Source organism: Ptychodera flava, chromosome 9 (genome assembly GCF_041260155.1).
Source record: "Ptychodera flava strain L36383 chromosome 9, AS_Pfla_20210202, whole genome shotgun sequence".
Classification (NCBI taxonomy): Eukaryota; Metazoa; Hemichordata; class Enteropneusta; family Ptychoderidae; genus Ptychodera; species Ptychodera flava.
In genome coordinates, this window is record NC_091936.1 from 5,095,366 (window position 1) to 5,121,528 (window position 26,163).

Below are 26,163 nucleotides of genomic sequence, written 5' to 3' on the forward strand. Positions count from 1 at the left end.
CTTTTGGTGTATTTAGTTTTCCCTTTCCGTAAGCTTATGTTGTTTGTTGGTATATATTTTTGTATTCACTTTTTATTATTCTTCCTGAGGCGCCCCCTCCTATGCTATGACCGGACCTCATCACTGATCCGGCCCATGTCCGGAGAAGGATGCCGCAATATGATTATTAACATGCAACGAACAGGTAGACCGTTTCCCCTTTCATATGGGATAATTATCTGTGTGAATTTCTTTATTCATCAGATGTATTTCCTGGTTTTTAAACTTATTCACTTTTTCATTTACGTCTTATTACAATTGTGTGATCTACATGTTCTTCGCGTCACATCTTATATAAACATACAAATAACGAACGCATGGACACTCCCCTCGACTCCCGTCACGTAATTCACGCGTTATCCCGTGAAATCACGCTGCGACACCCAGTCACCTGATCGGATGACGTCATAGCCAATATGGTTGAACCTGGGAAGGATATCTCCAATTTGACTACCGGTCTGACGGAAGCAGAAAAAGCCCATCTGAAAGAAGTAATGAAGCGGGCAAAGGTAGGACATAACTCTATACCCTGCTCGTGGGATAGCGATCGCTCGCAGTATCCCAGCCTTAAAGAACTCCTGTTTGTTTATCATCGGCCTTGGTCAACATCTTTCCCCATTCATCCCCGTAATGTGTGCTTCTCTGCCAGGTTATGGAGGTGTGGATAGTTCGACGTTCTGTCCATCGACTCGATTCATTCGAATGTACCCGAAGGTAAAGTTGAGCTAACTTCCGGCAGTGTTTATCTCAGGCAGGGTGAACCCCTTCTCCAATTAAAATTATTGTCTGTTGACTAATGAACCCCCCTCATGAACATGAACCGTACAAAGCCTTTCGTTGATCAACGGCTATCAGTCACTGTATTTGAACAGGCCGATTGCACTTGCTGTGATTCAGATTTCACAGGTCAGTCACAAAATTGAAGTAGAAATTGAACTCCATGGCCATAATGGCATAAACACAGTGTGAGCAAGGCAAAGGTGGGTTTCTTACCTCGATAGCACTTTATACAGTTCACAGTCGCTTGAGATCAGGTGTATGTCGGCCGACCCGTACTCCTCAAAGGTGCGGTGATGTACGCTGTGATGTTTGTGTAGTAGAGGGGAAACAAATACTTGTACCCTGGTAGCAGCTGCAGTAAATGTACCTAGGGCACAAGGAGGACAGGCTAAATAACAGAACACCGGCACACTATTCACAAGCGACTGTGGTGCATTTGAACATGGAACGTTGTGTTGACATTACAGGGCCAGGGCAGTGGGATGATTCAATATCCACAAAATCTGCGACTTTACTAGAGTTAAAACTTTGCAAATGCAGTTTATGTTCAAAGTAGATCCAACCTGCATGCTGTAGTCTTGCCCAATACTTGCTGCATGGACCTTTAGTAGAACTCAGTAACAAACACATAACTGTAATCTTGGAAGTTTGTATTTGATCATGGAGGTACCACAACCTGCATGATTTGATGTAATTTACTTAACGTGCTGTACAGCATACAGATTGAAAGTGACCTGTACAATGTATAAATGACAAACACTCCAAAAGAATGTAGAATGGACAAATGGTAAAGCAAGTTTAGCAGTTTTTGAGATCACATATAACTGTCCCAAAATAAAAACATATGCACTGTAGATGACATGTCTCAAGTAAATGGGCTAGGGAAATGTTTATGTTTTGCAGCATGTGACCCAAAGCAATGCCAAAATTCAGTAATTCCTTCACAGGAATAGATAAAATAGTGTTTGTTTGACCACTTTGGGCAAGTTTTGATTGCCCATTAACAGGAAACACATTTATATCTCATTAAGAATATTGTAAAATATACAATAAACCACATACACAGACTTCACCCAGTAAAGTGTGAATGATAGAGTTTCTATCATTACATTCTTAACAATAGTATCCAGTTATGTACGGTCAAGTTATATTGATGAGAGTGAATGGAAAAGTTACAAATTCATATAATTTGATCTGTTCATAATATGCAGGTAGATAGGAATTTGATCATATTAAACTTGGGCGTGTTCTGCACATAATATATATTAGAAGACATACATTATATGAACACATTCACACATTGAAAGTTCAACCCATCAAGGTTACTCTATTCCAAATAATGAGGTAGAGTAACCCTGAACCCATCATACAAACAGTTGAAAAAGTGTTTATTATCTGTTGCAAAGCAATCATGTATTTGTTGTCGTGATTTGACTGCGGAACGTGGCACCACTTTGAAATTGAACGGCTATTTCCAACATACACCAGACAGAACTTAGTCCAGTTTTCCGTGTGATGATTATCAACAATGTTGTCATGACAGGCTTTCTTCCAGAGGAAAAGAAATATTGACTACAATAATGCTTCATAGTGATAGGGCATAGTTGTACCTTTGAGGCTTTGCATATGGCAAGATGATGAAAAGATTGAATTTTAAAATGATTTCCCTCATTTACTGTTGTCTGTTGAACTTGATGTATAACTTGTGTTGAGTGAGTCAGTACCAGTATTGGCCTTACAGTAGGACATATACTGGTATGTGATTTTCAAGTTCAATACTAAAAGACTATGTCTGACATCAAACTGATTTCCTTTTGAACTTATACATCAGTCTAGGCATACTGAAAACTGGTATCTGTACAAAAATGAGATACGATGAAGTATCCCTCCATGAGATGATAATATTTTGGAAAATATGCTGATCAGGATTGTATTTTAATAACAATTTTATTGAGAAAAAAATATGATAAATATTTGCTAAATGTGCTGACTCAATGACAGCTGATCCCAGATACTGTATTTGTCATTTGCCTTGTACCGTAACCTAATTTCAACCATCATACTCTGTTTCCATCAGTACACAATAAGAGTCGTTCCTTTCTGTGATTCAATGGATTTTCAAGCCATGGTTGCATTTTGAACCATTCTGATATGTCTTAACACTATCTGTCATATACAATTGTATTGTAGCTTCTGTTATAGGTTAGATTTCAATGTACAAAGACATTTATGTGTGCCGTCAGAAGATATCAGGTTTTATCTGTCCAGCATTCAGAAAGCAAGCACTATGTTTCATTAAGTATGTTTTCAGATGCTAGTTGTAATTCTGGAATAACTTTGCAAATAGCAAAATTGTAGTTTGTACAGGGTTTGCTTTTGACAGACACTGTAAAAAGTGCATAGAACCTTTAGTATGATGTTGATGGCACAGCAGGCAGAGGTTTTAATTCTCAAAACTTCATACAATATCCATACGGCTGATTAAAGAAAACTATAGCATGTGTGCAGACATGGTCTCTGCTGAAAAGCCACGAAACCCGAAACCACATGGATATGAGGTAACCAACAAATGACAGAAAAATAGTACCTGTATTACAATTGTGACGTCATCAATATAAGTCAAGTGTATCCTATGATGTATAAAGATGTACATCTCCTGTCAATTGTTATTAAAAGTCATACTTTCTTGGTTGGCTGTCAAGATTAACCAAAATATGCATCATGTTAACAAGGATTTGCTCTGAAGGTAATGATTTCCTGACTGGCTGTTTTGATCTCACAAAATTGTTTTTGCTGTACAGACATTCACAGAACACATGATGATATTGCATCACTATAAATCATGTTTATGACTTGGAATGAAAAATTACTCCAAATTATTACAAAGCAAATGTATTGAAGCATATTACCTTGCAGTACAGAGAAGCCATTAGGCTTTCTTCTTGGAAATGGTTCTTTTGCCTGAGGCACCAATTTGTAATATATATTTTGCTAAAAATAGCACCAGTGTATATATATTTTTATGAGTAATCTATCTGTAAAAGTCACTTTTCTTGATCTTTCACTAGGAGGGTTGTATATTTACATGATATGTAGACTATTATGTCCCAAATTTAGAATAAAACTGCAGGTAGCTATTTCTAAGTACATGTACATTTTTTCCCGGATAGAAAGTAAAGCAGTTTTGATGATTGCAGTTATCAATAGTAGTGTTAATAATAATGTTGGACAGTTTTATGCAAATTGTGCTAACTGTTAAGCAATTATGATATTGCTTTGAAATAGTAAAACAATTCTGATGTCCAATGTTAAAGTACATGTATGTTATTGTTAGTCACAGATGATATTCTTCACTACGGTACAGGGTGCACATTAATTGTACCTGGACATTATACATGCATCATGTATCGTTTCGCCAAACACACACTGTACTTGATATGTCTTTGTGTTTTAACATGTAGCTCGTGTGGCAAATGTTTTTACAGTCTGTCTACCAAGATTGAAGGTTTGTATGTGAAATATGTAAACATGTGTGAAATAATCCATATTATGATGATGTAGTGAGCATTGGAACACCAAACTGATGGTTTTAGAGTTGCATAGCTGATGAGAAAAGTTCCTGACTTTCAATATATGTTTGTTTTGAACAAGATAAAAGTAATCAAAGGAATTGAGACCACAGACCAGAAAGTTATTCTTTTAAAATTACCAATATTTAAACTAAGCAAGAAGCATACACATATACAGTATGCCAGTACACAGAGCATAGGATTTTCATGAAGCATATAAATCTTTCACTTCAGTTTACAATATACAGAACTTTAAACATGTTGATAGCTGAAATTATTGACTGTTCCTTGTTGGCATAATAGGTGGCAGAGCATATAGTAATTCATTGATAAATTTTTACTCTTCCCACTTCTTGCATGTACTGATTCATTATATCGTATGACTTTATCACAAAAATATTGAAAATCAATTGAAAATCAATTGATGCAGTACTGCTTTTGATGCAGTATTGCTTTTGTATTACAAAACCAAAGACATACAATTTGAAGAATTTATGGATGCAAGATACTAGTTTAGTCAATAAAATTTTTCAATATTGTATTATATCATCTCAAAACTACAGATGCATCTATTGCAGTTTTGAATTTTGAGTTTCTATACTTGCAATGAAGCACTATTTTATTCTTGAAGTGATATTACTATTGGCCTGCTTGAACATCATATCATGTCAGCCTAGAATCCTATTCGTCCGCTTTCCTCCGTACCTCCGACCCACTCCCGGAGGAGGTACGGAGGCAAGCGGACGAATAGGATCCTAGGCTATATCATGTCAACCATAATTCAGCATGTCAGGGTTCATAAATTGTTTGACAAGTGACATCAGTTGATGTTGCTCCATACAGACTCTGTCTCCAAGGCTTTCAGTGCCAGTAGAGTAAGGATGAGGATATATTCAAAACAAGGGACAAAGAGATTACCTCAGTTGAACTTTGTTCTGTACGAAATCCCCGACAAAGGACATCATTATTCCCATCTGTCCTGGTATTAATAATTACCAAGTCAAAGGATTTATCTCAGCAGAAAAACAAATAATCTCAGACTACAGTGTATTTCTACTCTGTATGCTGTAGGTATACATTTTACGTGCAGAGAAAACGAACAAAAGGGTGAACTCAGCAGTTAACGTTTAAACAAAATTTATTACGAAAAAAAACTAATTGCTAAGTCAGGGATAGAGTACAAGCTTTAAAAGTGTACAGACTACTTATCTCAGCTGGGACGGCAAAGCTCCAGTCTCAGAGTTGTAACAGTCAGTTGAATGAATGAACAGTCCTTGCAGGCTTGCAGCTGCACAAAGTCCACAGTATAAATCCAGCGTTGACTGTGAAGGTCTTGAAAAGTCTTGAGAATGACTACTGCTGGAGTTTATAGTAACACACAAGAGACACGATCCCAAAAGTCTGACTGGAAGCTGGCGCGTCCCTTTTATAAAGGCATATAAGAACAATCTAGAACTTTTATTGACATGCTAATTACAGTTCTAAAATTATCTCCCTTACACAACTAATCAACTTTCCAGAACATTCCAAACATGACTAATTGAATTCAAGGTTGTGAGGTCATCAAGGGCAGTGACCTTGGGAATGTTCTAGACTATTGAACTCAGGTCATGATGAGTGTGGGGGAAATGACCTACATAAACACACCCCCTCTTCAAAAAGAAAATTTTTCAATGAAAAATCTTTCTTTTACAAATGTAATCTTAAAAGTGTGAACAACAATAAGTTCTAAATACGAGAGAGACAGTCTGCAATTAAATTGTCTCTGCCTTTGATATGTCTAATATCAAGATTAAACTCCTGTAACATTAAACTCCATCTTAGCAATCTCTGATTTTGCCTTTAAATTTCTGCAGAAAAACAAGAGGGTTGTGATCATATAAACCACTATTGGCTGATTTGAAGAAGTAACATAAACTTCAAAATGCTGTAAGCTAATATCAAAGATAAACACTCTTTTTCAATTGTAGAGTAGTTTCTCTGGGATTTGTTAAATTTGCGTGAAAAATAGCAAACAGGATGATCTACCCCATGACTATCCTCTTGCAATAAAACAGCACCAGCAGCCGTATCACTAGCATCTACAGCTAATTTGAATGGCAAAGTGAAATCTGGTGCAGACAACACTGGGGCACTTTGCAGTATGGCTTTAAGTGTATCAAATGCCTGTTGGCATTGCTCTGACCAAACAAACTTTACTTTCTTTTTAAGTAAGTTAGTCAAAGGCTCAGTATTGTGGAGAAATTTGGACAGAATTTTCGGTAGTAACCAGCCATACCGAGAAAGCGCATCAGTTGTCGTTTGCAGTTTGGTATGGGAAAACTTGAAATGGCACTGATTTTGGCATCAACAGGTTTTACCTCACCCTGTCCTACAGTATGTCCGAGGTAAGTTACCCTCGCCCAACCAAACTCAGATTTGGCAAGGTTGACAGTCAACATTGCTTTGCTCAGTCTCTCAAAGAACTTCCGCATGAGCTTGATGTGTTCCTCCCAGGTGTCACTATACAGGACGACGTCGTCAACGTAGGCTGCACACCCGTCTAGCCCGGATATGACGTCGTTGATCATCCGTTGGAACGTTGCCGGAGAGTTCTTCATTCCGAATGGCATCACCTGTACTGGAACAATCCGTCTGGCGTAACAAAGGCGGATATTTCACGAGCACGATCCGTCAGAGGGACTTGCCAAAATCCCTTCAGTAGGTCAAATTTCGTCACATACTTGGCTTTTCCCACTCGGTCGATGCAGTCATCAATCCTCGGGATTGGGAAAGTGTCTGTCTTTGTTAAAGTGTTGACCTTCCTAAAGTCCGTGCACATACGATAACTGTGGTCTGATTTGGGAACAAGTATGCACGGCGAACTCCAGTTACTTTTACTGGGTTCAATAAAGTCATTGTCCAGCAGGTATTTGACTTCTTCCTGGAGATATTTTGCTTTTGTTGGATTCAGTCTGTATGGATGTTGTTTTACAGGCTTACTGTCCCCAACATCAACGTCGTGATAGATGACGTTTGTCCTCGTTGGAACATCTTGAAACAGGTGTTTATATTCGTGGAGCAGTTCTTTCACCTGTTGTTGTTGTTCTGGCTGGAGGTGTGCCAACTTTGTAGACTCCAGCTTCTCCAGGATTTCTGAGTTCTGAAGCTTGACCGAGCCCAGCTTTGAGTTTAGAGTATTTTCACTCAAGTCAGTTTCAGTATCACTATCTTCATAATGGTTTGAACTGACTGCACTGACAGGCTGAGTTATAGTAGGATTATCCCTATCCAAATATGGCTTAAGCATATTTATGTGACATAGCTGTTTTTGTTTTCGCCTGTCAGGTGTTATTATGATGTAATTTAAATCACTCAATTTCTTATCAATTAGGTATGGCCCAAAGTAACGAGCATGGAGTGGTTTGCCAGGAATTGGAAGTAGAACAAGAACTTTTTGACCTGGTTCAAACTTCCGTTTTGAGGTGTTTTTATCGTATTTGGTTTTCATTGACTGCTGAGATGACTCAAGATTTTCTCTGGCTAATTCACATGCTTTAGAGAGTTTTGTACGAAAATCTGACACATATTGCAAATATTCAGACAATCATCATCGTCTGATAGGAATTTCTCTTTAACGAGCTTAAGTGGGCCACGGACTGTATGTCCAAATACAAGCTCAAATGGGCTAAAACCAAGAGACTCCTGAATTGACTCTCTAACAGCAAAGAGCAAAAAATGAATTCCTTCATCCCACTGCTTCTCTGTGTCAAAACAGTAAGTCCTAATCATGTTTTTCAAAGTTTGATGAAATCGCTCAAGAGCACCCTGACTTTCTGGATGATAGGCGGATGACCTATACTGTTTAATGCCTAGCTGATCCATTACTTGTTGAAAAATTCCAGACATAAAGTTGGAGCCTTGATCGGACTGGACACATTTAGGGAGGCCAAATAAAGTGAAAATTTTGACTAAAGCTCTCACTATAGTCTTTGTCTTTATATTTCTCAGTGGTATGGCTTCTGGGAACCGAGTTGATGTGATGTACACATAATTGTCAGCATGTACTCATTTCCTGATCTTGTTTTTGGTAGGGGCCCAACACAGTCTATTAGTATCCTACTAAATGGTTCTTGAAATGCAGGAATTGGCTGTAAAGGGGCCTTTGGAATGGTCTGATTTGGCTTTCCTACCATTTGACATGTGTGACAGGTTTTACAGAAATGTGCTACATCCTGCCTGAGATTAGGCCAATAAAAGTGACTGAGAATTTTGTGATAAGTTTTCCTTACTCCCAAATGACCAGCCCAGGGGTTTCATGGGCTAGGCGCAATATTTCAGCACGATAGGGCTTTGGAACAACAATTTGATGTTTTATAGCCCAATCGTCATCAACCAAGACATCTGGAGGTCTCCATTTACGCATGAGAATACCAGATTTTGTATAATAGGAAACAGAGCTATCTGAAGTTTTACCTTCATCATCTACCCTGTCAAACAAAGACAAAATATCTGGGTCTTTGTGTTGTTCTGCAATGAGATTTGATCTAGAAAATGTCTGACTTTGGTCAGCAGAAGTTTTACTGGAAGTTTCAAATCCACGAGGGATAACGGAATGATCCGTGTCAAACACCTGACTGAGAAAGGTGTCTTTTAAGTCAACATCTGTGACATTATTTTTGAGAGTATTTTGATTCTCGGAAGTTTTCTTTGACATGGCTCGAGTAATGGCACATGAAGGAAATAAATCGGGTATCTCTTGTTCAATTGGCTCTGGATCCTGATCTAAACTAGGATTATCAGTCACAAGTGGATTAGTAATGACCTTGTCCCCAGCAAGGTCGTTTCCAAGAAGAAGGTGAATCCCTTCAAAAGGCAAAAAGGCCTAATACCTAAAGCCACAGGTCCAGAAACAAAGTCCGAAGACAAATAGACATTATGGAGAGGAACAGGAATGTAGTCATTACAATCTACCCCCTTAATAAGAACTTTAGAACCTGAAATGACTTTTCAGAAAACGGCAGGGTATCTGCCAACAAAAGAGACTGGGAAGCCCCGGTATCTCTTAAAATTTTGACAGGGGTAGCGGAAGAGAAATCACTAGAAAGTGATATAAAACCATTATGAATAAATGGTTCGAAAATACCCATAATGCTATCTTGAGAAGAATTGACCTTGACCTCATTAATTGGGGATGAGAGGGGTTTAACCTCAGAAAATGTGTTGCACACATTATTAGACTCTAATTGAGTTGATGAAGAAATAAAGCCGGTTGGGCTTAGATCCACTTTGACCACTTTGACCTTCACGTTTTCTTTTCAATTTGAAACACTCTGACATTAAATGGCCGTCTTTCTTACAATATTACAAGAAAGTGTACCAAACTGTTTGTCAGAAGGAGATTGAGACTTGGGATCTGATGATGTGGGAGTGTTACTTGAACTGTGTGAACTGTTACCATTTGATTTCCTTCTCTCCTTTGAGAAATTCTTGGATGAAAAGGACGAGTTAAATTTACCTGCATTGTTTCTGTATGAAAAGGACTGGGATGGTTTGCTGAGAAAGAAGATTTGTGGGTCAATGAATAATCATCGGCCAAACGTGCAGCAACCTCCAATGTATCTGCCTTTTGTTCATTGATAAACGTCTTGATGTCACTCCGGATGCACCTTTTAAATTCCTCAATCAAAACAAGCTGTCGTAATTTGTCATAATTCTGACTGACCTTTTCAGAAGAACACCAGCGATCAAACAGTTGTTCTTTTGTTCGAGCAAATTCAACATAAGTTTGATCCTTCACCTTCTCACAATCCCTAAATTTCTGACGTAAGCTTCAGCAATTCAACATAAGTTTGATCCTTCACCTTCTCACAATCCCTAAATTTCTGACGGTAAGCTTCAGGCACCAACTCATAGCCCTTGAGAATTAATTCCTTCACAGAATCATAATTTGAAGCCTGCTCTACTGACAACTGAATGTAAATTTCTCTGGCTTTACCCACCAAAGCACTCTGCAAAAGCATAGACCAGGACTCCTTAGGCCAATTCAGACTCTGAGCAATTTTCTCAAAATGAAGGAAATATTTATCAACATCCTTTTCTTGGAAAGGGGGAACTAACCTGAAATGCTTAGTGATGTCAAACTTGTCTGAAGGGAAGAATTTTCCTGATTGTCCAAGCTCTAAACGTCTCATTTCTAACTGTAGTCGATGTTCTTCCAATTCTCTCTCCTTTTCTCTCTGTCTTTCTTCCATTTGTAATTCTTTGTCTTTCATTTGTAATTCTTTGTCTTTCATTTGTAATTTTTCCTGCCTTTCCCTTTCTTCCATTTGCAATTTTTCCTTTTCTAATTCCAATTTCTTAAGCTCCAAATCTGCCTGTATTTCTAATTCTAATTTTTTGAGTTCGAAGGAAGACTCAGGCTCATAATCTTTTAAGGCAGACTCCTCAAAATGGCCAGAATTAACTAAATGTTTTGCAATCTTGAACTGAATTTCTCGCTTGCGCATAGATCTTTTGACATCTACTTTAAGGAAATTTGCCAGTGCTATGAGGTTGTCTTTTCTGAGGGAATTAAATGTGTCCTGATCAAGGTCATCCATAAATTCGTCTGGCTTGAATTCCGCCATGATTGAATTTCGCTGAGTTCACAGTATACAGTAGTTTTGAAAAGGCTGTCAAAATGTTGTCAAACGGCTCAAAATATTCGTCTCCCGGACGAGCCCCCAATTTGTTACGTGCAGAGAAAACGAACAAAAGGGTGAACTCAGCAGTTAACGTTTAAACAAAATTTATTACGAAAAAAAAACTAATTGCTAAGTCAGGGATAGAGTACAAGCTTTAAAAGTGTACAGACTACTTATCTCAGCTGGGACGGCAAAGCTCCAGTCTCAGAGTTGTAACAGTCAGTTGAATGAATGAACAGTCCTTGCAGGCTTGCAGCTGCACAAAGTCCACAGTATAAATCCAGCGTTGACTGTGAAGGTCTTGAAAAGTCTTGAGAATGACTACTGCTGGAGTTTTAGTAACACACAAGAGACACGATCCCACAAGTCTGACTGGAAGCTGAGCACGTCCCTTTTATAAAGGCATATAAGAACAATCTAGAACTTTTATTGACATGCTAATTACTGTTCTAAAATTATCTCCCTTACACAACTAATCAACTTTCCAGAACATTCCAAACATGACTAATTGAATTCAAGGTTGTGAGGTCATCAAGGGCAGTGACCTTGGGAATGTTCTAGACTAATTGAACTCAGGTCATGATGAGTGTGGGGGAAATGACCTACATAACAATTTTACTGAATATACAGATCTTAGTTTGGTACAGTATAGTACAGCAAAGTGTTACAGCATACAGTGTAGCAAGCAGAGCCTTCAGAACTCATGACAAGTACTTGTCAATAATGCATTTATGAATTACAAATCTTCACCCCCTCATGCATTTACATGTCTGTCTTCAGTACACATGGCACACTAATAAATACAATTTGTTTCACATTCCTTTCCATGCTTACATGTATACATGTAGATATACCGTACATACTGTGGAACTAATAGATTTAATATTGTACATACTGTGTATATATGTCCTGTACAGTACATCTGTAAACGTGAGGGATTTTAATAACAAGAATTTTAGGGAGTGCTTATCAATGTACATGAAGACGTGCACAGAAGCTGTGTATTTTCATAGTGATGCAGATACACATCATGGACTTGCATCCAAATATCAGTACCAGTTCTGTAAGTCAATTAAAATACACTGAATTATCGGCTGTTGACAGCCATGATGGAAAATTCACAATATACGAAGGTTATTTCAACGTTATATACAACACTTCCTTATTACTGTATTGCTTAGTGCAGACTTGTCACATTGTGATTGGCCGCTTTGAATGTCACTGGTTTAAAGGGCCTTTTTTGCTGATTCTTTCACCATATTTTTGTTTTGTGTGTCAATTTTACTTATCGTTCTACTTCCCAAAGCATGTTAGAATGCTTACTGGATAGCTTGTCAACACAGCTATCTATACAGTATGTGAAGTGCACCGTTATTGTTCACATTTGAATGTTAGTCCAGACTGCTGGTAGAATTCACTTTTCATCAATAATAATGCAGTTTCTGCACAAGGAGACAACATCTCGACATGATTTGGGTAGTAGAACAAGAAATTATGGTTGATGTAAGAATTAAACAAAATCAGTAAAAAAATCGTGAATAGTTACAGCTACTGGCCTTTTAAAATATCAAAAAGGATAAAGGAGTGTGTATAGTCTTACTGGTCTGTAGTAGCAGAGGCATTTTACTCATGTTCTTGCTTTATCTGCATATGGGTGTGTATTATATTTGTATAGACATACTTTAGAATGTTTTGTAAAATGATTTATTTGAATGTTATGTAGTGATGGGGCATTGTTTAACCCTCCTCCTGCCACGTTTCTCTGTCATCACCAGGTCCCTGTCACCACAAGGTCCCTGTCACCACCAGGTCCCTGTCACTACAAGGTCCCTGTCACTACAAGGTCCCTGTCACCATCAGGTCCCTGTCACTATCAGGTCCCTGTCACTACAAGGTCCCTGTCACTACCAGGTCCCTGTCACCACCAGGTCCCTGTCACTATCAGGTCCCTGTCACTACAGGGTCACTGTCACCACCAGGTCCCTGTCACCATCAGGTCCCCGTCACTGTCGGGTCCCTGTCACCATCAGGTCCCTGTCACCATCAGGTCCCCAGTGTTCTCTCCCAGGATCAAGCAAAAGCGTAGCGGCTAATTTGCATAATCATTTGCATATCATTAATTTATATTTGCATATGGATATAAGCTTGCACATGCACCCACGCATTCATATACACTCACAACAAAATGCAATGGTAACACACAAGTATGCAATTTGAACATCATGGAAACTCTTTATTACACTTAAATAAATCATCACAGTATAGTAGAATTGCAATTAAAATAGAAGATTCAAACAGTAACAGCAAGTTCAGATTGAAAGCAAGAAGTGGTTCGTCTGATTTGAGTATCATTAATACATATATTGCTAATAAAATTGTCAAAAATTGCCAACAAAGAGGAAAATTCACAAGTTTAAGCTTTATACAATTCAAATGTAATTGAGTTTTATATCATTTTTGAACAACAAACACCGCGAATAATGTTTCATCACGGGGATCAATTTCAACCAGCGCGCCCCCCCCCCCCCCCCCCGCATAACTACCACTGCCACTGAACATCGTCGTTCGATTCTTCATTTTAAAAATACCACCAAGATGATCACAAGACATGAACTAAGTACGACTAGAATCACTCGAAAATCAGGTGTAAAATCTTTCAGAGAACGTGTCAGAGTGGAACTACACGCGACGCCAGGATCAATGTCAACACGTTATAAACACGTCGGCCAACATGGCCGCCGCCATATTGGAATTTATGCAATGTGAACGCGATCGCGATCGTGATCGTACTCGGACAAAAAAAAAGATCATCGTTGCAAAATCATAATCAACCTCACTAGTCAACTGCTTCTTTTGTTTCTTTTCCGGTCCATTTCGTTGATCAAAGCATGGGAATGTGATCAAAGGCCTCGCTAGTGCTACACCGCCTAACTCTGTGAATACTTGTCCTCGATGTATACCGACTAAAGGTCTTTGTTGGTCGTAATAGTCGTTGTAGAATGAAAACTTGTGAACAACCCAGCCGATTCTTCTATTGTTTTAACGTTCCTCTCAACACTTACGGACAACTTATCGGACGCATACCATACTTCACACCTTCCACTCTTTCACCAGGTTGAAAGTTGCAGTGAGCGCTAATGTGTAGACAATGCATGCAACAGCTGGTAGCTACGCAGAGCGTGTGAACTAAAGGATGGCGGGAATATTTTAAAGCGTAGCGGGGAGAATGAAAGCGTAGCGGGGAGAGGCGAAAGCGTAGCGGGACCGCTACGCTAAAAGGCCTGGGGAGAACACTGGGTCCCTGTCACCATCAGGTCCCTGTCACTACAGGGTCATTGTCACCACCAGGTCCCTGTCACCATCAGGTCCCTGTCACTATCAGGTCCCTGTCACTATCAGGTCCCTGTCACTATCAGGTCCCTGTCACTATCAGGTCCCTGTCACCACCAGGTCCCTGTCACCTCCAGGTCCCTGTCACTATCAGGTCCCTGTCGCTATCAGGTCCCCATCCCTCTCACCATCAGGTCAAGTTGGATAAAAACCAATGAGGCTTATCATGTCTTGTATGTTTCAGTTTACAAAGACTTGTAAATTTGAAGGCCCCTGAAAACATAGATACTGTATATTTATTTTGTTGACTTGACCAGTCACCTGATATGACCCTGGGCTATGACACATATGTAAAGTAGGTGAAAGTATATATCGGTTTTTGCTCAAAGGACATGCAAGTGACATTTTTGTTGGCTTTTGCTCAATACTGCTTTTCACTAATTTGGCAGATGAGAAAGTGACACTGATAGGTCACTGGCAGGAAAAGTGCTAAAGTCTCACTTTTCCATTAGTTCACGTCATTGATAGTTTACATGCCCTCATGAATTTCTGAATTGTTTATTTTTGCAAAAAGATACTTTACATACATGTAGATTGGACATGTATCTCAACACTACATACACAGTGACTTGTGTAGGATATTTTGTTAAGAGGTTTTAATTTTGTGTGTACAAATTGGAAGACAGACAAAAATTGAAACAATGAATCATTTCATGTACACAGGAGCTGTGAACCAGCTGACCCAGTTAAAGGGACATGTTGACAATTATCTCTGATTTCCGACTCATCTTGCCATGTCAAAGGTCACCTTGACAATGTCTCCAATTTCATACTCATCCTGCCTTGTTAAAGGTCAGCTTGACAATATCTCCAATTTCCCACCCATCCTGCTATGTCAAAGGTCACCTTACAGTGTTGATAACAATGATTTCATATTGACTCAAGGTAGTATGTGCGTCGGGGACAGATATCCGAACTCTCCAACTTTTACAATTCTTTTCTGATCTACATGTGTACCACTTGTTGGGGCTCATTTTAAAGCCCTTAGCATAAGAAACCTTTTCACTGTCTTAGTTTTTCAAAAATTGAGAATTTTATTTTTCTGCATAGAGTTACCACAGGTATGGTGGCCATTTTGAATTTCAAATATCGGTAAATCTTGGGTAATATGTTTCTCTTGTACCAAAATTTGCAAGGTGACCCCCGATTTTTATTCTTGATTATAAAAGAGAATGGTTCAAATATTCCTTGAAGAAAGTTTGAGCAAAAGTTTAAGTCTTTAACTTCAAAGGTGCGTACTACCTTAAAGGGACAAAGAAGGCCATTTTTCATGAATTTTGTTTGATGCAAGACACTACTTATATTGTTTGACATGTTGAAAGATACTGAATAAATGGGTGACCATGCATATATTTGACCCTGGTTTTAGACACGTCATGACCATTAATTCATTTTCGCGATGGTTTCATGTATCGTGTTTAAAACCTGGGTCAAACATATGCATGGTCACCCATTCATTCAGTATCTTTCAACATGTCAAACAATATAAGTAGTATCTTGTATCAAAACAAAATTCATGAAAAATGGCCTACTTTGTCCCTTTAATGTAAAATCTGGGCACTCAAACAGATACAAGGAATGTTTGCTGTTTCTCTCTTATTGTTGAAAAGAATATGCCACAGTGTAGGTTACAATGCAACTATCAACATGTCATCCATAAAGGAGATGTGTTGGTATTAAGCAGTACTTTTAGAAGTTGTTATGTGATGATGGCTCATGGTGGATACCGTAGACTATTTTAATCAGACATGAAATTTTAAATTGACAGAAATAGTTCCATAGGTATATATATATGATTGGATCACAAAAGTTGAAAGTAGATATCTCACAAGTTGAAAGGATATCCCTAGCATGGTGTATACAGTATAGTCAGTATGATTCTGTTTAATCAGATGACTCTCTATTGGGTGGAGGTTCATTTCTCTATTTTAGCATTTTGGATGGAGTCATTCATAATCAGTGTAAAGTCAAGATGCCTACACAGTCATTGTAACATGTGCCAGTCTTTCACATCAGCTCAAGTCAGTAAATACCAGTCTTTACGTACCATAGCGAGAAAGTTGGTGAAAATTTTGTTTATGAATATTTTTAGGTGTCGTCAAACTGTCAAGTGGGTTATGCTAAGATACATGACACCTGTATCTAAAAAGTGACCTACTTTTAACAGTTTTAACCAGTTTGACTTGATGGCTACGTGTCAGTCTAGTAAGGTACAGAGTAAAAGGTTTTCCTCCATAGCGTTTCTTTGGTTTAGAAATTTTTTAAAAGAATTTGAAATTGGTGAGACAGTGTCAGTGCAGTATGTATGACGATAGTATCGCACCATTTTACATAATTATATGTCATTAAAAATACATTTTCAGGCAGCATGCCTTAGGACTAATACCTATCTGGTAATTATAATTATACAGAGCATCAATAAATGTAGCATGCACCACTGCACTGCAATTGTTGTATAATGTCACAGCATACCATCAGCAGACCAATGCATGTATCATTATATGATTATTGGTTCCATAGTACATGTAGTACATTTACACAATGTATAATACTTCGGTCCAGCAAATTACGTTGTTTGTGTAATAAATCATACAAGATGGTGTTTCATGTTGCCATGGGCCCTATCTGCAATAATAATGTTGCAGCTGACTACAGCACAACACAGTACTACTACAGTCTTCTATAGATGGAAAATGGACACTGAAGATGCCATTTTTTTTAGTGGTGGATAAATGTGCTTGAATGAAGGTTTTTAAACACCAAATATTGAACAACAAAGTTTGAACCATGATTATAGTTTCCAATGGTACAACCGTACACAGCATCTGAAAATTGTTAAGATATATCGTCATAGAGTCATTAGTTCATCAGGTTTCCGCAACCCTTACTCATAGGCCATTTTGTTTCTAATTTTGATTTCACAATATATGTACCTGTATAACTCATAAACACATGACGTACATTTATTTACATCCTACATGAAAAAAATGACAGTATTCTATCACTTCCGGTTGTGTTATGAATTTCAATTTTCCAGAAATACTGTGCATGACAGTGAACAGAAAAGTGGTTTGAAATTGTGCAATCTAATGTTCCATTCCTAATTAAAAATACGACAATAGGGGAGGTTGCAATCTCCACACAGAGATTGAAGCATTGTGGGACAGTAGTGCTGCGTGGATAATTCAAACCAAGCTAGAGGGTTTCTGAGTCATTGACCGCGCGCCCCAACCAATCTCTGCTGTATACATGTAGACAAATTTTAATTAATATTCCAAACTGGGACTTCTTTCAGTCCTGCGCGTGCCCAACTGGCTCAATAAATGTGGCAGAAATAGCAGATTTTGATAGGAGCTATCTAGCTAGAGATTGCAATTTCCGCACACTGGTAAAAATAATACATTACACACTACTGGTAGTATAATCTGCTAAAACTTTGAAAATCGCTTCTGCAAAGCTGACAGCCACTGTGGCATACATTTTGAATCATTGATTCACATCCATGTAACCTAGAGCAAGGTCTGTGTTTTGCAAGTGTTCACGGAATTGAGTATCAATATTGAAACTAGTGTATTATTCATTTATCTTTTTTTTTGTGGTCTAAGTACAAAAAAAGACAGAAAATATATAATGGAAAACACACAATACCCAAAAAGTTGGTGAAATGCGTCGCCTGTGGCAGAGATTAGTGTGGCTACTGCTGAGACTCCCTAGCTATGTTTTAATTTTCCACGCCGCTCACATTGGATTTTTGTTGAAGACAGATATCCATACAAACTGTACATGCATGATAGTCAATCACTGCTCAGATTTTGTCATGAATTATTTGTTGTTCAAAAGCCTTTAAGCAGTTTAAACTTCTACCATGTATTTCATCAATTACTGTGTTTTTAGACGTTCAAATCTTCTTGTTGAATTTGCCCATTTCCAAATTATTCTCCACGGACAGATTTAGAGGTTTGAGGTCAAACACAATGAGTATTGTGCACTATGCAAATGTTTTACCACCCATACTCCCATACTTAGAAGAAATACTTTAATATGGCATACAAGTATTTGTAAGGAAGCGTACAGAACACCTCATGTGTCTGTACAGCTACCGTACAATTATAGTGTCTGTCAGAATTAGGGTAACACATGCAATTGTATGTGTGACACTGCTGCAACATGTTGAAATACATGGTGTGTAAATTATATGTACACTTAACAGTAACTTCCCTTTGTATGATACTGATGACTTACGACACATACATATACATGTATTTGTTGATATTAATGAAAGCATGTATGATCAGCAGATAATATGTACATGTTACATGATATGTACAACTTCACATTTTTTTAGTCACGCCCATTCCTGATTCCAGACATAGACTTCACATAACCTGTATTCTTAGAGTAAAGGATATGGGTAGAAGTCTCTGTATTGGGAAGGATGTTATGTCATTACCACAGATACACGTAACTGTTATGGAGATTCTGTTTAGCTTTCATTTAGGTCATTATATGCAGAGATTAACAGATAAAATAAACAGACACACCATTTAATGTGGTGCTGCACATAACAGCATATTTTGCTCAAAATCACTTTTTTGCAAAGATTCATTCCATTTTAAGTAATTTGTCAACCCAAGATTAAAATATTTGTTGGGTTCACCTTTTAGCTTGTCAAGCGGTCATAAGTTAGGTGTGAAGAAGTGTAAATTTATGCAAATTTATTCAAATCACCCAATATCCTGGCTTCTCTTTTCTCCAAATTTCAAGTTTCCAAAGAATTTAACTCCACTCTGGCTGAGTCAAATTTTCACAAATGTTCTTTAAATACTATTTAACAAAATGACTGTTTTGCTTGGCAATAGACATTTAAATGTTATTTATCATGATTTTAATCACTTTTTTAAGTGTCAGTCTTCCAACTCCTGCCATTTTAGAATGAGGATAGATAATGCAAAGAAAATAGTCTTTTTTTCTATATATACACTTGTTTCAAGTGAAATATTACATTTCAGAAAATATTATCAAGCTTTTGACTTGTCATCAATACCAAAATTGAGGTTTTTTCCATTCATCCTTCGAGTAAACTATTTCTACCATACTAAACTTTAGATTCTCTGCTTCTTGAAAAGATATAATATGAGGGGGTCTCCTTGTCATTTTAGATGAGAAATACTCCTTTGGAAAACCTATATTGATAAGAGCAACTCCACCTTAAGGTAATATGCACCTCGAAAGTGAAAGACTTAAACTTTTGCTCAAACTTTCCTCAGTGAAACTTTCAACCATTCTCTTATCGAAGCAAGAATAAAAATCAGGGGTCACCGTGCAAACTTTGGTACTAGAGAGACAAATAACTTGCGATTTCTCGATATTTGAAATTCAAAATGGCCGCCATCCCTGTGTTAACTCTATGGAAAAAAGAAAATTTTCGATTTTCGAAAAACTAAGATGGTGAAAACTTTTCTTTCGCCAAGAGCTTCAAAATGAGCCCCCACAAGTGGTAGGTCAGAAGAAAATTGATAAAATTTGAAGGCCCGAATATCTGTCCCCGAGGTGCGTTCTACCTTAAATGGAAGTTGCCTGGCCTGGACATATACATGATACTGTACTATGATACATGTTGTATACATGTATGTGTATGATAGACATATTCTCATGTACTGGTATATATGTACATGTACAATGATAACCTCGAAATAACTTTATGGTGCAAGATAGATACTGTAGGTTTGGTTCTACCAATCATGATGCAGTATAATACTGATTTCAGTGACTTGTATACATGTAGGGATATTGGATCACAGTTACAAGAGGCAATTTTCCTGGCTTGTTAGTCGTAAACCTACCATGTACATTCCAATTAACTTTCCATTCTGAAAATTTCTCACGACATGATGACCTATTTGCATAGCAATTGAAAAAATCGCTGTAATGTTTTTTGTTTTTATTTGATAAATTTACAAGATATGACCCTGTATGCTATACGACTGCTGTATACTACATTGTATGATGGCTCCTTGGAAAACAGTGAATGTTTAATGATCTTCTTACACATGTACATACATCATTACATGTACATAAAGCTGTGTGTATCAACATGTACATGTAGCTATAAATCTACACTGTTTATATTGTGATCAGAATTTCAGTGTAGAATAAAAACTGATCGTGAAAGGCTTGTGTGTTGCTCTATAGACTCACTAATGTTGTCTATAGGCTTGAGGTATTTCCATGTAAACGGTGATTTCAGTGTCAAATGGAAAGTGACAGTAGTCTTCCAACATGAAGTATGATGAGCCATAATGTCAAAGCTCTCCATAAGGCTTACCCTACTCACATGCATGTAAATTTATTCAAGATGTACTACAGTGATGTAATTCTGCGGTTTGATGGCAATATCTATGCTGTACATGTGCATTTTACTACCAATTACATGCTCAATTTATTGATGTCTCAGAGCTATTGGAAGGATTAGATCAGATCTAATGTTTAAGCAGTGTGTCCTCTTTATCAAAGTCAATTTGATATGCCTCTGACTCAATCTCCTGTCTGACTTTAGAAAATTTTACAAGTACAGTGTATCAGTATAGCACAGACTTGAGGAAAATTCAAAAAATTCATGAACGGACTCAAACAGTTCATTAATCCTCTATGTTAGGGGGCACACTGTTACATGTGTATTACCAAGCATGTATCAGTAACCTTAATCACTTCTAACATATTTGACAAAAATTACCCGGCATAATGTAAGAAGATGGCAGAGCAACTTTGTGCAAGTGGATGAGTAAACCTTTTTAAGTTTGATGAAAACCCGGTGTCTGCAAACTCTAATCCTGTCACTCTTTACAACTCACCATATTGAATCTGATATCTGGATCTTCATCTACAATTTACATGATACACTACACTACACTACACTACACTACACTACACTACGCTACACTACACTACGCTACGCTACACTACACAACACTACACTACACTACACTATGCTACGCTACACTACGCTACACTACACTACATTAACTGCACTACTACACTACACTACACTACACTACACTACATTAACTGCACTACTACACTACACTACACTACACTACACTACACTATACTACTTTTAACTGCACTACACTACACTATTCTGCACTACTACACTACACTACACTATACTACACTTACTACTGTACACTACACTACACTACACTACACTACATTTAACTGCTCTTCACTCTTCTGTATACTTCACTACACTACACTACACTTCACTACACTACACTACTGCACTACACTACACTGCACTACACTACACTACACTACACTACACTACACTACACTACACTACACTACACTACACTACACTACACTACACTACACTATACTACACTTCACTACATTTGCACAGTACAATATACAGTATATGGCCCCTTTTTTTCTGATAATGAATGTGCCTCACTCTATCATTTTAACAACTCCTTTGAAATGTAATACATACATCTAACTTTCACTCTATCACCAATTGATTCATTGTGAAATGACAATTATCTTCTGCTATGAAATGATCACACTTTTAATCACTTGTACATTACAATTACATGATACCTATATATGTACCAGTATTTTATGCTTCATCTATTTCAACTGTTTGCCAACCATTCTCATCAATGGGTACAGCAAATGGATTTTATAATTGCAACATTCTCTCTACTAAATGTTTGCACTCTATTGTCTGATAGCCATAGTCAGTAATAATCATCATCCCATTTTCTGCCTTCTTTTTTTTTCCACATTGCAGACACCCATGGGATATATTCCCCTTGATTTATATCTCAGATCGGTATGCATCTCCAAATCATTTGCCACTGATTCTGCTAAAAAAAAAAATAAAAAAATCTTTTATGCCTCTGTGCCAGCATGCTCAATGATGTTTTGTATAATTTTGATTTCATGATGAAGCTGGTGTTTGCTATATGACAATCATGCATAATCCAATGGATGAAAATAAAATAAAATGTCTGGTCAATTTATATCTCCCTTCTTTTCAAAAACTGGTCCTGGTTTCAGCCTCTGGTAAAATGTCAAAATTAAAAAAATGGTGTGCTGATTATTTTTCAATTTATAAATAGTATTCTACGAAGTCTTGCATTATAGATGACATTATATTTGTTAATATTTTCTTCTACAAATTATTTACTATTAATGAAACAAGTATGCAAGGGTTTCTTTCCCATGCTGTAATTAGTTGATCAAAGAAAAAAATTGTGTCAGAATTGAAAACAGGGCCAGTGGTATTTATACACATATCTATAAATGAATTAACTGCATTGCATGGCAGATGAGAATGTGGTGTATGAGCACTAAGTGGAATTTTTTTGTTCATCCATAAGTTTATGTGCAACTCACAAGTGTATTTTGATAAAAAAATCGCCATGTTTTCTGCTCGACCCCACACAATACAGTGTTTTTGTTAAGGGCAGTCAGCCATTCATGTTTTCACAGCCATTTAATGTTGGTTTTCCCCTGGTACATATCAAAGCAGCAATATCACTGATCATTACAGGACAACAAAATATAACTAGTTTAGTAGTTACAAGTGTATTCCATGCAATATAACCTTAGCAAAAACACTGCAAATAACATTATGTACTTGTAACTATTCATGTCAACATGCACGACGATTGTCTCAGTTGATTCATTCCGTAATAAAGCCCTTTTGACTGTTGTGTTTTTCTGTCCGTGTACTTGATACAAAAATTGTTGTATGTCTCTGCTATTTTCGGGAAGTTTGTGGCATCAAGAAAGTTCAGTTATATGTGTACATTGAATTGGGAGCATTTCTAATGTACTCACACCCCTCCAAACACCACTCCATATAGAATTCAGTACATAATATATTTTACTAACTTATTTTGAAGTCATCGTCTTTATAACAAACGGAACAATAGTATTTTACAGGATAGCAACCATGTCAGTTTCTCCCTATAAAAATAGTTCACAAGTACACACACATCTACCAGTACTGTACATATATACCCCCAACTAGAATATCTAAGAATCAAATTAGGAGCAAATTATAAATGCTCTCTTTCTTTTTATTTCTTGCAGGAGTTTGATGCAGATGAAGAGAACTTCCTAAGGTTAGTGTTGTCATTCTGCATTTGACTTCAGATATATGTACTTTTTGACTCCTCATGTACCGGTATGTAAATTCAAAGTGTATGCAAAAGTACCTGTACTGCTATCTTGGGGCGCGAATTTCTGTCTGTGTAATGTTTCATAATAATTAAAAACTTATAAAATTGCAACATATCCAGTAGCAGACAAGAAATCTAGTATTAGTTATCATCTTTTTTATGCTTGTATCTTTGTATGTTAGTAGTATTTGAACAAAACCACCACCAACAATGAAAATGAAAATTACTAAGTGAATACAACACACAAGAGCATACAAGTCTATTATGAAGGTGGCACTCCTATATGTGTTGTATGTGATGTACAATACTACTGGCATGTCATCAGTACATTCAAGTAGAATGGGCCTCAACAATTAAAGTACTACGCTTTTGATCAAGGTTTTTGCAACAAAATTTTAATCAAACTACTGGTATTTCTTTGGAAATCAAGAATTAAAATCAGCGGTCACTATGCAAATTCAGTACTAGAGAAACAAATTACCAAATATTTCACAACACTTGAAATTCAAAACAGCCACCATCCCTGTATTAACTTTATGAGGAAAAATCAATTTTTCATTTTCACCAAAACGCAGGGGAAAACTTTATTTACTCCATGAGCTTCAAAAATATTTCAGAGTTCAAATATCTGTCCCAGAGGTGCATTCTAGCTTATTCAAACAACTTGATAACGTGCAACACACCTAGCTACCGTACATGTGGTACATGCATGTACTAGTATTTCCAGTATTCTTTGAAAATGGAGAAATCAGGATCAAAATTCATTCTTGTTTTTATATACTAAACTTCAATGTCAGATTTCATTGACATAGTACTTAATCTGCATGCCATTTTCATATCAAAATAATGAAATGGAGTTTCTTACATACATGTATTTCACCACTACAGAATATGGGTTTCTTGCAGTGCATTTCTCAACAAAAGCGAAACAGCCACACAGTGTGTGTGTAGCTTTCTCCAAATACATGTATACTGGGAATATTGACATGTACCATGGAATGATGAAAGTCATTCTGAGGAGAGACTGCATTGGATTTCATTTCATCGTAGGTTTATGATTATTTCAGGTCACCCTTGGAAGGTCAACTAAACAAGTACACCAATGTTATGAAAGGATGGCAGCATAGATGGTTTGTCTTGGATCAAGATACAGGAACGTTGTCATACTATGTTGTAAGTAAGCATATTGGAATAATCGTGCATTATTTTATGCAGACACTCTCACAGCCCGATGTTGGCTATGCAACATGGCCGTTTTCTTCTTTAGGCAACAATTTAAGCACAATGTACGCCAGTGAGTTAAACAATCTGGCAAAACAATGTCTGTCAGCCTCTCTTGACCAGAACATTGAGGACGTCAGTGGAAGACAGCCCATTAGTAGCCATGTACTTAGCAAAGGGCTCTCAGAGTTTAGATACTTGTGTGTTATTTTGTAGTACGCCCAGGGCCGTTAAACAGAAATGGCTACATTGTCTGCTTCACACCTGTAGCTAAATAACGGCCCAGGGCCGTAATTCGGTAAAATATTTACCGCCAAGTAACTAAAAAATAAAGGAGTTATTTTATCACTGTTGATCACAAAACCAAATAAATGACGGTAGAACGCTGCAAAACATCCACTCATTTTTTTCTCTCGAGTTTTGTTTTCTTTTTCGTCATTGTGCGCTACAAATTCTAACAGATCCATCTTCAACAAAAAGGACACAATGTTGCAATTTTCTGATGCATCGTAACATAAACTGACACTCATGCACTCATTCACGCACGCATAAAACTAAACTGAACCCAAGATACGATCAAGATTTCTTTTATTTGTATATCAACACAAATTGCAATAATAATTATACACATCTCTTTGGAAAATAAAATCACACATGGAAAAATAAATTACGAGTCACAGGCGTACGGAATATTTCCTAGATCGTCGTCGGATGGGAAGTGACTGACACTGTACTGTGAGGCCGAAGGCCGAACCTCGGTACTGTATAAGAATATTCTTATACAGTACCGAGGTTCGGCCTTCGGCCTCACAGTACAGTGTCAGTCACTTCCCATCCGACGACGATCTAGGAAACATTCCGTACGCCTGTGTTACGAGTCAGGTAAAAATAACGCATGGATAATCAACGCACAACCGTGACAACACAAGGTCCATTTAGCTGTGGGTCCATAGCTGTGGTGTCTTCAGACGGGATTCATGCCTTTTACGGGCTGGTTTTGACTTTTACGATTTTAACCCCGCCACCACAGCTATGGGATATTCCATAGACTAGCGGCCATGTTCCGCCGCAAGCACCCTTTGCGGAAGTTTGCACGACGATATTTCGAAATATTTTCCATCCAAATTACAAATTGCCAACACTCATCGACAGCTTGGTTATTAGGGACTAACCAGACCAGAAGTCCGCTCAAAATTCACTGAAATATCGCCTTTTTTCTAAGTTTGCCCGACATGACTACACGGAGACCGCCATTTTGCTAGCGTAAAACTGTTGGTCGAGGATCCCTGCAGTACGTCACTACAGTGACGT

The 26,163-nt window shown here is 37.5% G+C and overlaps 1 protein-coding gene across 2 annotated transcripts in view; it reads left to right on the plus strand.

Moving 5' to 3' along the window:
- The first annotated feature begins 409 nt into the window (after positions 1-409).
- LOC139139834 (oxysterol-binding protein-related protein 11-like) overlaps positions 410-26,163 on the plus strand; it is a 55,110-nt gene continuing 29,356 nt past the window's right edge. Inside the window, exons 1-3 of one of the 2 annotated variants that reach the window (XM_070708770.1) lie at positions 410-548; positions 23,543-23,574; positions 24,699-24,804. In XM_070708770.1, the coding sequence (XP_070564871.1) occupies positions 456-548; positions 23,543-23,574; positions 24,699-24,804 (231 nt within the window). In that variant the 5' untranslated portion in view covers positions 410-455. Of the gene's footprint in view, positions 754-23,542; positions 23,575-24,698; positions 24,805-26,163 lie in introns of both variants that reach the window. The other variant, XM_070708771.1, reaches the window with a different exon arrangement.